This window comes from Crinia signifera, chromosome 8 (genome assembly GCF_055691185.1).
Source record: "Crinia signifera chromosome 8, ASM5569118v1, whole genome shotgun sequence".
In the NCBI taxonomy this organism is placed as follows: Eukaryota; Metazoa; Chordata; class Amphibia; order Anura; family Myobatrachidae; genus Crinia; species Crinia signifera.
The window spans coordinates 83,619,564-83,635,667 of record NC_139224.1 but is presented as its reverse complement, the minus strand read 5'-3'; the positions used below and the strand labels follow the sequence as shown (position 1 = coordinate 83,635,667).

At 45.3% G+C, this 16,104-nt stretch overlaps 1 protein-coding gene across 2 annotated transcripts in view; it reads left to right on the top strand.

Annotated features, from left to right (window-relative positions):
- The window catches only part of COLGALT2 (collagen beta(1-O)galactosyltransferase 2), a 201,986-nt gene that overhangs the window by 148,705 nt on the left and 37,177 nt on the right, over positions 1-16,104 (top strand). For both annotated transcript variants that reach the window (XM_083156772.1, XM_083156771.1), the window contains exons 6-7: positions 5,069-5,188; positions 12,936-13,012. In XM_083156772.1, the coding sequence (XP_083012898.1) occupies positions 5,069-5,188; positions 12,936-13,012 (197 nt within the window). The remainder of the gene's footprint in view (positions 1-5,068; positions 5,189-12,935; positions 13,013-16,104) is intronic.

Sequence of the window (16,104 nt, the reverse complement as noted above, 5' to 3'; positions counted from 1 at the left end):
TCCTCTATTTTATGGAGTTTTGCAGTGACGTCTCTAATTTTCTTTTGTTTCTTTGTCAAATTGGTGTCATGCCAGAAAGGTGCAATAATAAGCCATTGTTCACCTCCTGCACGCATGTATTTCATATCCCAGGTGGGATCTCCTGTATTCCAGGGGAAGGCTTCTTTGTCCCCAAGACAAAGACCTTTTATCATTTGCATAAAGAAAGGATAATTAGAGCCGTCTCTAGGGAAGGGGTTGGGACTACATTTTTCCGACCAACCTGCCAGGTTATCTACCCAGGGGTCAATTAGGAAATAGTCTGTAGAAGAATTACGGGCTACATATTCCTTACAAGTTTCATTGGGTAAGGGTGGTGGATAGGAAATTATTTTATTTTTACTAATTTTTGAACCCATGTTTAGTTTATGTACTTTTATGTTTGTGTGAGAACTTTCTCCACCTTTTAATTTGTTCCTGATGTTCAGGGTTTTGACTAAAGTCAAGGAAATAGAGTAGTTGACTACCTTCAGGTAACTTGTGGATCTGGTCTAAAGTTTTAGGACAGATAATAGGATATGTGAAAAGGTTAATTGGTATATCTGTTAAGAAAAATGGGTATGTCTGATCAATGTATTTTTCAATAAGTCCTGTATCCAAATGACAACCCAATATAATAACGGATTCTAAAACGGTGCCATTAGATGATGTCTTTGTAGTGAGTTTAAATCTTGTGGGTTCTCTAATGACAGATGTCAATTTGGGCCAATAATCGTCTCTGTCGGGGTTATGGTACCAGAGGACGATACTACATTTACAATTTAAACAAGTACCTATGCATGGATGTCTGGGGTGTGACATAGACGTAGATGAAGTATGAGAGCGTGAAAAATTCTTAGTATCCAGACCAGGGGCGTCGTTTCAGTAAGGCAGGAGTGTACCTACAGCAGCAGACTGAAAGGGTTGGTCTTTATCTGAATACTGTGTGAATTATGTATTCACTTTATACATCTCATAAAAATTAATGTTTATGATTGGTTAGTTATAACCACAGACTGTCTACGTGACAGTGGATAGAGTCAAGTGGTTTTATCCTGAAAACTGCATATGAAGCCTCACGTTGCGTTACCCCAAAGAGAGGGGAGCATATAGTCCGCAAGTCTGTTGGCATACAGTAATCAATGAGACAAGAGAGAGAAAGAGTTAGTGTGCGTCAACTTACCAACCGCACAAGATGTACAAGTTAAATACATATATCGCATGTGTGTTCACTTACCAACCACACAAGGATATTACACGTAATACAACTTATACTGTAAAAAAGGGATAGTAAGAAATGGCCATATAGAAAAAAGGGCGATCAAATTGAGGTGACTAATGAGCGGACCCCTTAGGTCACTCTTTATATATTACCAGATCACTGATCTGCGTGTGCACACTATAAAACAACCAGCTGAAACTTTACTACTTTTGAAGTAAAGGTCTATACGGATTCAGGATTCGATATGTCCGTGATCCGAGAACAGGCAACAGACCACGTATGGGTGTCAACAGTTCAACGGGAACGAAGATCGAAATCCCGGGCCGGGCCCCCAGCTGTTAGGAGTAGTTTTTAACCTACCTCCTGAGGTGGACTCTAAAGGCCCCCATACACTAGGGCGACTTGTCCTTAGGACAAGTCGCCCCCGACTTCCCCCTGAGCTTCCCCGGCTGCTCCCCGGGGGAGCTTGATTAGATTGGCACTTGATGTGCCATTTTTTACATGTGATAAATCGTCTCGATTTATCACATGTAAAAAACCCGGGGAGCAGGGGGGGGGGGGGGGCTAAGAGGTGAGAGCTGGTGGGAGCAGGGGGGCTGGGGACGCTGCGGGGGACACATCTGTGTCCCCCGCTGCTGGGGACACAGCGTCTGTGCGGCGATAAGGTAGAGGGAGCAGGGGGGGCTGGAGACGCTGCGGGGGACACGTCTGTGTCCCCCGCTGCTGGGGACAGCGTCTGTGCGGCGATAAGGTAGAGGGAGCAGGGGGGGCTGGAGACGCTGCGGGGGACACAGGCTGCATAGAGCCGGGCAGGGGGAGCCGGCCGGGAGCTGTCAGTAATGAATAAAAAAAAAAGCCCATACAATGAATGGGCAGCCTGTGATTGGCTGCTGAGCGCTCTCTCAGCCAATTGCTGACTGGCTGAGAGAGCGCTCAGCCAATCACAGGCCGCCCATTCATTGTATGGGCTTTTTTTTTATTCATTACTGACAGCTCCCGGCCGGCTCCCCCTGCCCGGCTCTATGCAGCCTGTGTCCCCCGCCCGCAGCGTCTCCAGCCCCCCCTGCTCCCTCTACCTTATCGCCGCACAGACGCTGTCCCCAGCAGCGGGGGACACAGACGTGTCCCCCGCAGCGTCCCCAGCCCCCCCTGCTCCCTCCACCGCCCCACTAGGTCCCAAGTCGGGTGGTCGGACGTGCAGCAGGTCCGACCACCCGACGCAGATCCGATGCGCACGGGACCGCGCATCGGATCTGAGGGAACATCAAAACTAGACGATTTTGGTCCGATTTCGGCCAGATCCGACTGATCTGGCTGAAATCTGACCAAAATCGGCTAGTGTATGGGGGCCTTAACCTACCTCTGGATAGGGAGTTGGACTTTAACCAATCTTCCTTTATCCCTTCTTCCTCAATTTGATGGCCCCCCTTAGAGCTCCGTGAGTGTTAACCCTGTATATGCTGATCAGAAAAGAAGACCATCATGTATGCAAGGTACAACACTGATTTATTGTTTACACATACAGCATATTTATACAGTATAGCATGCATGGGCTTGACAAGAGATGATTGGATGATACAGGGGTGTAGCAGGGAGGAGTTCCAGTTACTGTCTAGGGGATATATGTTATTATTATACAAGGACATGGGAGAACAGACAGTTTTTTGTAGAAAACATGTGAAATACATCTTACAGGAAATAACCTTGAGCAACGCAGCCTTGAGCAGCAGCAGACTGTCACAAAGCAGAATAGAAACATGTAATTTTCCACTCACTATAAGGCATTTGAGACAAGATGGAGAACAGCATACAAAATGGTGTATAAATCCAGGTTTTGTAGATATCCAGGCTTGAGCACAGGTGACTTAATTAGTATCTGAGAGATTCTGATTAAACCATCTGTGCTGAAGCCTGGATATCACTAAAACCTGCACTGTTTGTGTGCCTTGAGGACCGTGGTTGGGAATGCCTGCAGTGTAGACCAAACAATCCCAACCCATGTAAAGCATGGTTGCCTACCTGACTCTCTCCTTCAGGGAGAAACTGCTCTGTTCCTGGACTTCCCTGGTAATATATGATTGCCAGCACCTGTGGTGACACACCTTTCTTATCAATTATCTAGCTTACCACAGGTGATGGCAATCATACATTACCAGAGAAGTGCATGTACAGAGCCTTTTCTCCCTGAAGGAGAGGGTCAGGTAGGCAAGTATGATGTAAAGCGGGCATGTCCAAACTATGGCCCTCCAGCTCTTGTAAAACTACAAGTCCCATCATGCCTTGCCACAGTTTTGCTATTAGGGAATGCTAAAACTATGGCAAGGCCTGCTGGGATGTGTAGTGTCACAACAGCTGGAGGGCCACAGTTTGGACATGCCTGATAAAGATACAGACAGCTCATATTATGCAATCAGGAAATTGAAGTACATCAACATAAATCAATTTACATAATTGTCAATACTGTATAAAAAAAAGAAAGGAATATTTTTAGAGCAGTTCAGCATAATAATTTACAAAGGTGTCTGCTATTGAGGTATACAACACAGAATCCAGTCAGTGTTACTTAATCTTGCCTTTGTAGAATTGAAAAACTTGTGCGCACAGGATAAATTACGTATCAGGCACTTTTACATTGTCATTATCCTTACATTTGTTCAAATAGGAAACCGTCCATGCTCATATAAATTATAAACATGACTATGTACAAAAATGGAAATGGTATTAGTAATTAACTGAATCAGAATATTTTAGGAATCAAATACACTGCCATCTTGTGGCTTTTTGTCTTAGTACATATGATACTAACGGTGATGGAGTGATAACTCCGGTCGTTTCGACCTGGATTGCTTCGCATCTACAGTAGTTCAAATTGCATGCAATGGGTTAAAGCACTGTGTGTGTTTTGTACTAGATGCAATGCAATCTAGTTAAAAAAGCACGGGCAGCACATAGTATGTGCTATGAGATGGAATGTGCGCGGGAGCGCACATCTCATCGCACCGCCCCGTCGCTCCGTGTATGGGCACCTTTAAGGCTTTCATTAAAACTATGTAGCGGCAAATAAATAACAAACAATTTTACAACTAAATTTGTACTTTAGGAATGTACAAACGCAGTGCCGGCTCCTACCTCTTTCAGGGAGTGGGGCCGCAGGCACCCCCTCCCCCTGTCACCGCCGCTGCCTTTAAGGCCCGTGCCTGTCCTATGATGACAGGCGCCGGGACTGGCGCATGCGCAGTACAATTATATGTACTGCGCATATGGCCAGCTTCTATGGGCTGCCTGCTTCGGCAGCAGCCCATAGGAGTAATCATGGTACCGGCGGCTGTACAATATAAGTTACAGGCACCGGGACCAGCACTTGCGCAGTACTGATATAGGCACTGCGCATGCGCATTTGACATTTTTGCACGGAAAGCCCACAGCAAGGCGTCCCGGAGGGAGGTAGCACCTCCCAATGGGACTGCCTTTGGGACTGGCAGGTCAGACTTCCAATAGGAAGTTACTGCCAGTCACAGTGAAGCCACTGCCGTCTCACAGACATCATCTGGCTTCACTATAGTGGCAGATTTTATCCTGCGGGGGGGACTGCATACCCATAGGTAAAAACCGCCACTGTGCAAACAGCTGGTTTGTCTGATCTGACTTTGCCTCAGAAATAAGTAATGTGGAAGTGTCCAGATACAACAATACTTTTATAATGATGAAATCCCATGTCTGTTTCAGTCTCTCACAGAACCATAGTTATTCAGCAGTCCCAGGACAGCGGTGTACTTACATGAAACGATGATTCTTTGCCTATAATTTCTGATTTCTATCTTTTTTTAGGAATCCAGATGTATATCTGTAACAAGGAGCATTATGGGTATCTTGTTGTGCCATTGAAACCACATCAAAACCTAGAAGATGACATTGAGAGTTTCACTCATGTATTGACAGAAGCAATGAGTAAGTTATATACTGATTTATATATTCTATATGAAATACTAAATTGCTTAATCTTAACAAGCCAGACTGGAACCTCACAACTAGGTAACAAAGTGTTTATATGAATGCAGCTGAGAACATTTAGTATAGTGGGTGTTTGCCTGGACACACCCTGGACAATGAATGAAATGAATAACATATTGTAGCCTAGTTTTTCCCAGAGCATTTTATGCTCCGTTTCCTGTCTTTATCGCACATGCTCCCTTTCATCATATCACTCACATCTAATCATAAATACCACTTTTACACTGCTAACCTGGGTCGTACCCAGCCCCAACCCGGGTGCAACCTGGCTTGAAACCCCTTTTACACTGGCATCCCTACCTGACATAATGCCAGGTGGGTGACGTCACCAGAGGTGGGTCACTATCCAGCACTGGGAGATGAGATCATTTCCCAGCGCTGGCTGTTTCATCGATGTGAATGGGTACTGGGTCACATCAACCCAGATTACCTGTTTACACTGCACTGAGGGCCGGGTTGAATCCATGCTCAACCCTGCTCACTACCAGGGTTAAATGCCAGGTCACTCAACCCAGGTAATTTCAACTGGGTGCATTTACACTGCACATTATCCTGGGTTGCTTCGCGTTCATGAGTAGTAACCCGGGATATTGATGGCAGTGTAAGGGGGGTGATATTTATGTCATAAATCATTCTCATAGTCAATATAAATATGTTATATACTCCTTGCATATGGGCATCATTGGCAAGGGTTGCCAAATTTACCATTTTATTTATTTAAATAAAATTAAACCATTGTACGTGGTCACCAGCTCCAAGCACGGGAGGTGAGCTCTAGTGGTGGGCCAGTGGTGCACACCTGGAGGCACCACTGGCGCGCACCTACTGGATATTAGTGGTATGCCCGGAAATTTTCCGGGACAACTCGTTACGACAACGCAGCTGAGCCCGGAGAATTTCCGGGCATACCACCCAAAGGGTTAAAGAAATGATCTGGCAACCCTGCTAATAGGTGTCTTTCTCCACCTTCCCATCTCACTCTCCCATCATAAACATCCCTGTCTATGGGCCAGATGCTCTAAGGGCCTAATTCATATTCCTTCGGTCCTCTGTGCATTCGCACAGAGGACCGATGTTGTGCATCTGCGCATGCGCAGGCACGCTTCTGCACATAATTTCCATCCAGTTATACTACTGTTGCATAATTCCAGTCCAGTTACACTACTGCTGCATAATTCCAGTCCAGTATTACAGCTGTAATTCCAGCCCAGTGATACAGCTGGTGCATAATTCCAGCCCAGTGATAGTGCTGTATAGTGCAGTCCAGTGATAGTGCTGCGGCATAAATTCAGTCCAGTGATAGTGCTTCAGTATAAGCCCAGTCCAGGGGTACTGCCGTTAAAGTGTATTGGTACTGCTGATAAAGACCAATGGTACTGCTGCATAAGTCCTGTCCAGTGATACTGCTGCATAAGTCCAGTCCAGTGGTACTGCCATAAACGTCTATTGGTACTGCCGATAAAGTCCATTGGTAATGCTGCATAAACCCAGTCCAGTGATATTGCTGCATACGACCAGTCCAGTGGCACTGACGTTAAAGTTCATTGGTACTGCTGTTAAAGTCCAGTCCAGTGATACTGCTGCAGAAATTCAGTCCAGTGGTACTGCCGTTAAAGTCCAGTGGTACTGCTGTTCAAGTCCATTGGTACTGCCGTTAAAGTCCATTCGTTCTGCTGTTAAAGTTCAGTGATACTGCTATTAAAGTCCAGTGATACTGCCGTTAAAGTCCATTGGTTCTGCCGATAAAGTCCAGTCCAGTGATACTACTGGTGCATAATTCAAGTCCATTGATAATACTGGTGCATAATTCCAGTCCGGTGCTGCCTAGTGCTGCTATTGTCCTGTGCTGCGCTAGTGTCCTGTGCTGCATAGTGCTGCTGGTGTCCTGTGTTGCACTTGCCATAAAACAAAGTCCATTAGTGCTTATAGGTCCAGTCAAGTTATACTACTGGAGCATAATTCCAGTCCAGTTGTACTGCTGGTGCATAATTCCAGTCCAGTTATACTACTGGTGCATAATTCCAGTCCAGTTATACTACTGGTGCATAATTCCAGTCCAGTAATACAGCTGTAATTCCAGTCCAGTGATACAGCTGTGTAATTCCAGCCCAGTAATACTACTGGTGCATACAGTAATTCCAGTCCAGTGATACTGCTGCATAAGTCCAGATCAGTGGTACTGCCATTAAAGTCGATTGGTACCGCTGATAAAGTCCATTGATAATGATGCATAAGCCCAATCCAGTGATACTGCTGCATAAGACCAGTCCAGTGGCACTGACGTTAAAGTTCATTGGTACTGCTGTTAAAGTCCAGTCAGGTGATACTGCTGCAGAAATTCAGTCCAGTGGTATTGCCGTTAAAGTCCATTGGTTCTGCTGATAAAGTCCAGTCTAGTGATACTACTGGAGCATAATTCAAGTCCAGTGATGATACTGGTGCATAATTCCAGTCCTGTGCTGCTGCTTTCCTGTGCTGCGCTAGTGTTCTGTGCTGCATAGTGCTGCTGGTGTCCTGTGTTGTACTTGCCATAAAACAAAGTCCATTAGTGCTTCTAGGTCCAGTCAAGTTATACTACTGGAGCATAATTCCAGTCCAGTTATACTGCTGGTGCATAATTCTAGTCCAGTTACACTACTGGTGCATAATTCCAGGCCAGTAATACAGCTGTAATTCCAGTGTAGTGATACTACTGGTGCATTATACAGTAATTCCAGTCCAGTGATACTGCTGCATAAATTCAGTCCAGTGGAGATGACATAGAAATAGAGAGAAACACCTATAATAGGACATACATGTAATCATATCAATTAAACTGCATAAATTAATCATACATACAGTAAATAATAATAACAATAAAGTAGGGCCTATTGAAAGTCAAGCATACTGAACAGTATTGATATTAGTAGAGTAGGATATTGCCTTAGCAGTGTTAGTTGAAGAACATAAAGCAAAGTCCTATTAGGGCCATATGGATTAGTAGTCCGTTAGTATATGGGGGAGAGAGTCAATGTAGCACAATGGCAATAGGTGTTAGCAACAATGTGATATATTTACCACTTCTTTTTGAAGACAGCTTGTGATCATTAGCCTTTGGCCAATACAGAATTGTGAAAACACAGGTGGCCACCTGAAAAGCAACAGAGTGTATCGGTTCCTGGCTTGGTTAGCACTTCCAATAAATTGCCATATCTGGATCCGCCTCAGGAGGGTCGCTGTTATACAAACATGAATTGGTACCAGAAGAAAAGCTTGAACTAACGCGTTTCTCTGCCTTTCAGAGTCCAGGCATTAGGCAGAAAAAGGATAGGTATCTGAGGAAATATCTGTACATACAGATAATAATCATACTAAACAGCTTTAATAAACTATAATGTTTTCTCACCTGGCTGTAAAATCCTCCTCTATCAGAACCAAGATCTGAATGTCAGATTACCACTAAAATCTCTTTGTAATATGAGATGTTTAACTTGCCCTGAAGCATTTAACAGTATCTGTTGAGCTATAAATATATGAAGGTGCCATCACTGCAGTGTATACAAGCATAGCAGTATTAATATGTTTTTCCCTATTTCAGCTTTCATAAGCGGCAATTTCACCCGTAATGGCCAATCTGAATGGTTTCCAAAGGCTTCGGCTGCAATCAGTGAATTATTTTCATAGCTCTCAGAATTCGTATTTTCTGATGGTAAAATCAATTGTATTTGACTGCCGAGTTTACCCACACCCAAATATGGATGACTCTAAAGCATCGCACAGATCCGTTAAATCTGTGCAATGCTTCTATGTGTAATAAGTTGAAAAAATAGGTAATATAAAAAAGTGTTAAAATAGAATTAACTAAAGAATATTGGGTTCTGCTGTGGAACAACAAATCCCAGCAATCCTCCCCCACATGCAGGGACTTGAATGGTCTAAAAAATCCAAAGGCTGAATTTTGTTTAACATTTTTATTAACGATATTGGGATAGGGTTACTCAGCAATGTATCCATCTTTGCGGACGATACAAAACTTAGCAAAGTCATCAAATCATCAGAAGATGTCACCATGCTTCAAAATGATCTTGCAATTCTAGATGAGTGGGCAAAAAAATGGAAGATGAGGTTCAATGTAGATAAATGTAAGGTTATGCACCTTGGGAGACACAACCAGTGTGCAAGTTACAACCTTAGTGGAGAGGAACTGGGTAATTCCATACTTGAAAAGGATCTAGGAGTCCAAATAGACAGCAAACTAGGATGTAGTGCCCAATGTAATCTAGCTACAAAAAAGGCCAACAAATTCTGGCATGTATTAAGAGGGGAATGGAAACTAGGGACTCAAGGGTAATTATGCCACTATATAAAGCATTGGTGAGACCTCACCTAGAGTACGGAGTACAGTTCTGGGCCCCACACTATAAAAAGGACATCATAGAATTAGAAAAAGTCCAAAGGCGAGCAACAAAGCTTATTAGGGGAATGGAGAATTTAAGCTACGGGGAGAGATTAAGCAATTTGGGACTATTTACATTAGAAAAGAGACGTTTAAGGGGGGACATGCTCAACATGTACAAGTATATCAAGGGCCAATATAAGGAACTGTCACACACCCTCTTTTCTACTAGAAAGGAATCTAGGACGCAAGGGCATGAGTATAGATTAGAAGAAAAAAGATTTCATTCAGCTAGTAGAAAGAATTTCTTTACGGTCAGAACAGTCAAACTCTGGAACTCTCTTCCCAGAGAGGTGGTAACGGCTGGCTCATTAAATAAGGCAAAGTTGGACAAACATTTACTGGAGAAAAACATCCATGGGTACAAATAAGAAATATAAATTGTCTGTAAAATACCAGAACCTACCAAATCAGCAATGGATATCTATACCAGGTTGAACTAGATGGACGCAAGTCTTTTTTCAGCCTTACCTACTATGTAACTATGTAATATAGTATTAATGGCAGTATATTGGAAACTACTGAGGAGAAAAGGGATCTATGAGTCACTTTTTCAGGTGACTTAAAGGCAGTTAAGCAATGTAAGAAAGGAATGAGGAAGGCAAGTCAGATGCTTGGTGGCATAGGGAGATATATCAGCAGTAGGAAGAAGTAATAATGCCACTGTCAGTGGCGTAGCTATAGCTTCGCAGCCCCCGCGGTGGCGGGGAGGCGCAGAGAAAGTTTGGGCGCCGGGGGTCTGCGGGGCTATAGTTACCCACTGCTGTCTGCCGGTACCTGCCTGCCGTGCTGTCACATTCCCTTCTCTCCCAGCGCTGGCTCCTGCTTCTATAATGAAAATGGACACTTAGAAAATGGCTGCCCCCATACTGCAGACAGTTTTCTGTCTGCAGTATGGGGGCAGCCATTTTCTAAGTGTCCATTTTCATTATAGCAGCAGGAGCCAGCGCTGGGAGAGACGGGACCGTGACCACAGATGCGGCTGGGCAGGTATAGGGGGCGAAAAATAGGTAGTTATGCCACTGGCCACTGTATAGGTCATTGGTATGACCTCATCTAGAATACTGTGTCCAGTTATGGAGGCCATATCTCCCAAATAAAATAAATACTCTAGAGCAGGCATGTCCAACTACATACCTCCCAACAGTCCCGATTTTAGCGGGACAGTCCCGGTTATTAGGGCCTGTCCCGCTGTCCCACCCGCGGCCGGCAGTGTCCCGCGGTGAGGGGGGGCTGTTGGGAGTCCCCCCTGTCGACTGCTAAGCAGTGGGGAATAAACGCTGTGCGCACAGCATCTATACCCGCAGCCAGGGGGCTGGGGGCATGGCTAGAGGATCACAGAGCCTCTGGGTCATGCCCCCATAGCGTCAAAGTGGGGGCGTGGCCTCGCGGCGGGGAGCTGCGAGTATAGGCCACGCCCCCGAAATTAGGCCATGTCCCGACAATTTTGACGCACCTGCAGCGCGCATCAACTATGTCCCAGCTACAGCGCCCTGGGAGGTATGCAACTATGGCCCTCCAGTTGTGAAACTACAAGTCCCATCATGCCTTGCCACAGTTTTGCTATTAGGGAATGCTATAACTATGGCAAGGTATGCTGGGATGTGTAGTTTCACCACAGCTGGAGGCCCACAGTTTTGACATGCCTGCTCTAGTGATAGTACAAAAAAGGGCAACTAAAATGGTACATGGCCTAAATCACAAAATGTATTGTTTGTAGCCAGGGCTGGCGCCACCACTAGGCAGCTTTAGGCATTTGCCTAGGGCGCCGGCCACCGGAGGGCGGAAGATGGAGAAGGTGTCCCCCCCTTGATGAGATGGAGCCGGGTGAGCGGTAAGGTAACTGTCTCCCCCCCGTAGAGCAACTTTGCGCCCGCCGCCCCATTGCCTGCCCCCCGGTGGAGTATCTCCTCAATCACTGCGTGCACTGTCTCCTGCAGTGCACGCACACACCCCCACGTCCTGACTCCTGCCGTGTCCTGGATGGTATGGAGGGGTGAGTGCTAACTCTCTTCTCCTGACTCCCCCCAGCCGCGCCGCAATCCCCGGCACATCCCCCCCCCGCATGCCGCATCGCCTGGTTCTTTCCCCCCAGCCGCGCCGCAACTCCCGGCACCCCCCCTGGAGCGGGGGAGTGCCGGGGCGCCCCCCCCCGCCTGGGGCGCTCAGGCGGCCTGCACCGGCGCTGTTTGTAGCAGAGAAGCAAAAGGGAGACATGATAGCAGCTTTCAAATATATCAAGGGTTTTAACAAGGCCCAGGAGGGAGGGCCATAGTTTGGACATGCCAGCCATACATACATACATGCATACATACATACATATACTAACCTATTTTGACACGTAGAGCATCCAAGGGGTTAAAATAACAAGAAGTACAGAACCCGGATCCAGAGGACCTTAGGAGCTGCATGTTTCCACATGCAGCTCCTCCCTTAGACTAAGGGACAAGCTACATAGGAGTCCCGTGCCTGATAGTGTGCGCGTCTCCATAAATGTCCATGTTAAGCAATGAACATGAGCTTTTATGGGTGGTTTCCACCACTGGAGCCCATGTTAAGGGTTTAAACCTTTGTGGGTTTTCTCCAATTAACTTTGCAGTCAGGGTGATTTGGCGGTTGGTGCCGCAATGATGAGCATGCATAAATCTGTGGCTTCATCTGTATATACAGATGGAGATGTGCTTGTTCATCCCGCTGGCTCACCAGAACATCTTTCTCAGCGCACCAAGGACCATGAGCGTCTCACACACACACACACGCGCCCCATTGCCGTGCATGGGGCATGCAAGCATCTCACACACACAGGTTTCCCATTCTTGGTAAATGACATGCTGAGACAGAACACCCTTGCACGCTGGCAGAATGAACAACCGCGGCCTCATCTGTATCTCCTACCGGCACCTCTTGCTGCAATTGCATTTTATTTGTATGGAATTGCAGACTCAATTTCCTGCAGCTGTATAATTCCTTACAAATTGGAATCAGGCCCATGGTTTACAGCAAGTGGTGATTGTGGTGATTACCTGGGACAGAGTGATTTGTGTTTGTCATCTCTGGCCCAAGTAGCAAACACGAACATGAAGTGGGTCCCGATGTTCTTATAACCCTGTTGCAATATGTTAAATAAGCCATTTTCTTAAAATGTAGTGCTGTTTGCAATATAAAATGATGCTGGTGTCTTGTGGTTTTTTCTTTTCAAACCTTATTTTTAATAATAATATTTTAATGTATATTTTTAATGTATTTTAGTTGATCGCCCTCCTCTGGAAACATCACGTTATGTCTATGTGCCACCCAAACATTCGGACAAGATGGGGTTTGACGAGGTTAGTTTTATTCTTTGACATCGGTCGGTTACACACAGTTTAGTTTTTCATGACGTTTCTGAAAGGAAACAAAGCACTTACTCGGCCATAGTTTTCCCATTTTTTTTAAAGCAGCAATCAATTACAAGGCAAAATCAACCTTGTTTTGCAGTGTAATTGATTGCTGCTTTAAAAAAATGTGAAAACTGTCCCAAAATCTTTCTGAAAATCTCACCCTATTACATTTGGCCCACTGTATTGTTTGTGAGGATGTGCAATGAATTTGAGAATCTACTTGTCTATTTACTAAGCCTTGTAGACAGATAAAGTAGATGGAGATAGACCAAGCAACCAGGTCCTGACATTTCTCAAACCCAGCCTTTAACATTGCAGTAAGCTGGGGATTGGGTTGTAATTTATCTCTACCTATGTTATCTCTCTCCAAAGCTTAGTCCATAGGCCCAATCCGTCTCATAGGATCCTTTTGCATTGCTGACCCTATGCATTGTATCTCGCTATGGGTTATCTGCATTTGATTACCCATGCGCTTTGCCACAGGATCTTTGCGTACGTAGTATGACTGAATGATAATACATACGACAGAAGAACAGAATTTTGTACATAATGAATTGATGGAGTCTTTTAGATACTCTAGTTTTCTGTATTTGCATATGATGCTCTGGAAAGCAATTGTCAATATGATCAAATATGGTATATGAAGCACATAGACAAGTGGTTCCTAAACTTGAATTGATGGTCCAGTACCAATTCAAATGAATGGTCAGTTTAATAGGCAAATCCACTGCTTGTGGATGCAAATCCAAAAATATGTGGACCAACAGAAATTTATCTTGTCCCTCACCACATAATTGAACCTAATATATAAACACAATTTACTTAGTTTTATTTTTTTTCCCTACATTTCTCAGTTAGAAACTTTTGGCCTAGGGATGCCATCAAAATAATTATGAGATCCCAGGGTGCTGTAGGTCAAAAAAGTTTGGGAACCAATGACTAAGGGGGGTATTCAATGTGGGGTCATGGCTGTTGAGCTGGCTCGACAGCCGTGACCCTGTCCCATTCTCAGTCTGCTCGACCGAGAAATAGACCTTTAAACCCTGCCGACCTATTGTCTGTTGACCTTTAAACCCTCTCGACCTTTTGACTGTCCACAGGGTCTAAATGTTGACCTTTTCACTGTCAACATTTAGACCCTGTCGACCTTTTTGCTGTCGACCAATAGTGGTCGACCTTATGACTGTCGACTTAGGGGGATATTCAATCGCCGTCGAGCATCTCCCGTGGGGGAGATGCTCGACGGGCCCTATTCAATGCTGTCTTCCCCGACAGCATTGAACAGGGTTTCCCGGCAGAACGAGCCCAACATCTCTAGCTGTCGGGCTTGTTCTGCCGAGAACAGCCGGGAAGTGACGAGCTGCCGGCTGCAGCTCGTCACTTCCCGGCCGCAACTCGCGGCCACGCCTCCTTCTCGCCCCGCTGCAGGCGGGACATTGAATCCCGCCTGCATGTTCTCGGTCGAGCTGACCGAGAACAGGACTGGGTCACGGCGGGCGAGCAAGATCGTCTGCCGTGACCCGAAGATTGAATACCCCCCTTAGTGTCAATCTATGATCAATCCGGATACCATAGAAAGGTGTAACTACGGGTCTTGATAATAAACGTGAAATTCAAGTGTATATTATCAACGGTCAAGTTGTAACCCGGAGTGCAAGGATCCTGCTGCCGGATACTCGATTGGCATCCAAAGGCAAGATGAATGCTGCTGCCCCCCCAACCCCATATATGTAATATATTATATATATGGGGTTTAATATATTATATATATGGGGTTTAATATATTATATATATGGGGTTTAATATATTATATATATGGGGTTTGGGGGGGGGGCAGCAGCATTCATCTTGCCTCTGGACGTCCAGCGAGGATCCGGCGGTAAGTAATCAGCAGTGATCGCAATGCCAACTGCACCTAAATGAACCTCAGGTTTTACATGCTTACAGTATATTAGATCTACAATGTCTAGGTCTACAGTCAAAACTATTGGTCGACAGGGTGAAAAGGTCGACAGTCAAAAGGACAACATGGTCAAAAGCTTGACATCCAAACGGTCGACATGGTCACAAGGTCAACAATCAAGTTTTTCATGCTATTTTGGCGTCTATGTCAACATAGGTCTGTATGGACACCACCTAAGTGTATTGTGTCCCCTCGCATGGCTCGCTGCACTCCCCGTGCTTCGAGCATGGTGCCTCGGTGCGCTCGGCACACTGTTATATTCTCCCACCACGCCGTAGTGGATGGTAAGGTATGAAATACTGCCTGTTGACACATGTCGGCTAAAAAAAAACTATTTTAAAATTAAAAACCCATGTCGACCTTTTCATGTAGACCCTTTCCATGTCGACCCTTTGGCCATGTGGACATTCTGACTGTCGACCTTTTGACCATGTCGACATATTCACTGTAGATCTAATGAGTGCATACCGTTTTACATATAATAACACCACCAACTTGATGCTTTACCCATGAAAGCATCATATAGCAGTAATGTTATACAGGTAATGTTATGCTATGGAAATCCTGAGGCTCATTTAGATGCAGTTGGCGTTGCGATCACTGCTGTTTATTTGGACGCAGTAGTGATAGGGCTGTACAATGATGAAGCAGGAGGCGCCTATTACTAGCAGATGCATCCTGTTGTAGTAGCTATCCGATCTGTGTCCTAGAATGCAGCATAACATTTCTCTACCAGTGTGGGCAGCTTAAGGCCCCCATCACAGAGGCCAGGAAATGTCCTATGATGGAGATCCTTGCCCTCTGTTCACCCTCTAAACATCAGCATCATGCCTTTGTGTGTGAAAATGGAGGTGTAATGTCATACGGCAGCAGATTTAAGGTGTTTACACACGGTGCAATATCGCTGGCAATATTGCCAGTGATTTGTTTGTGCTGCAGCGATAAATCGCCGGGTGCACGTTCGCAGGTGCTTGCTCCTGCGATCAGCTGTTTCCCTCTGCAGCTCACCCAGCAGAGTCTCTTGTTCATCAGGGACCATCTCTGGTCGCTGATGAAAACTGGACACTGAGCAATA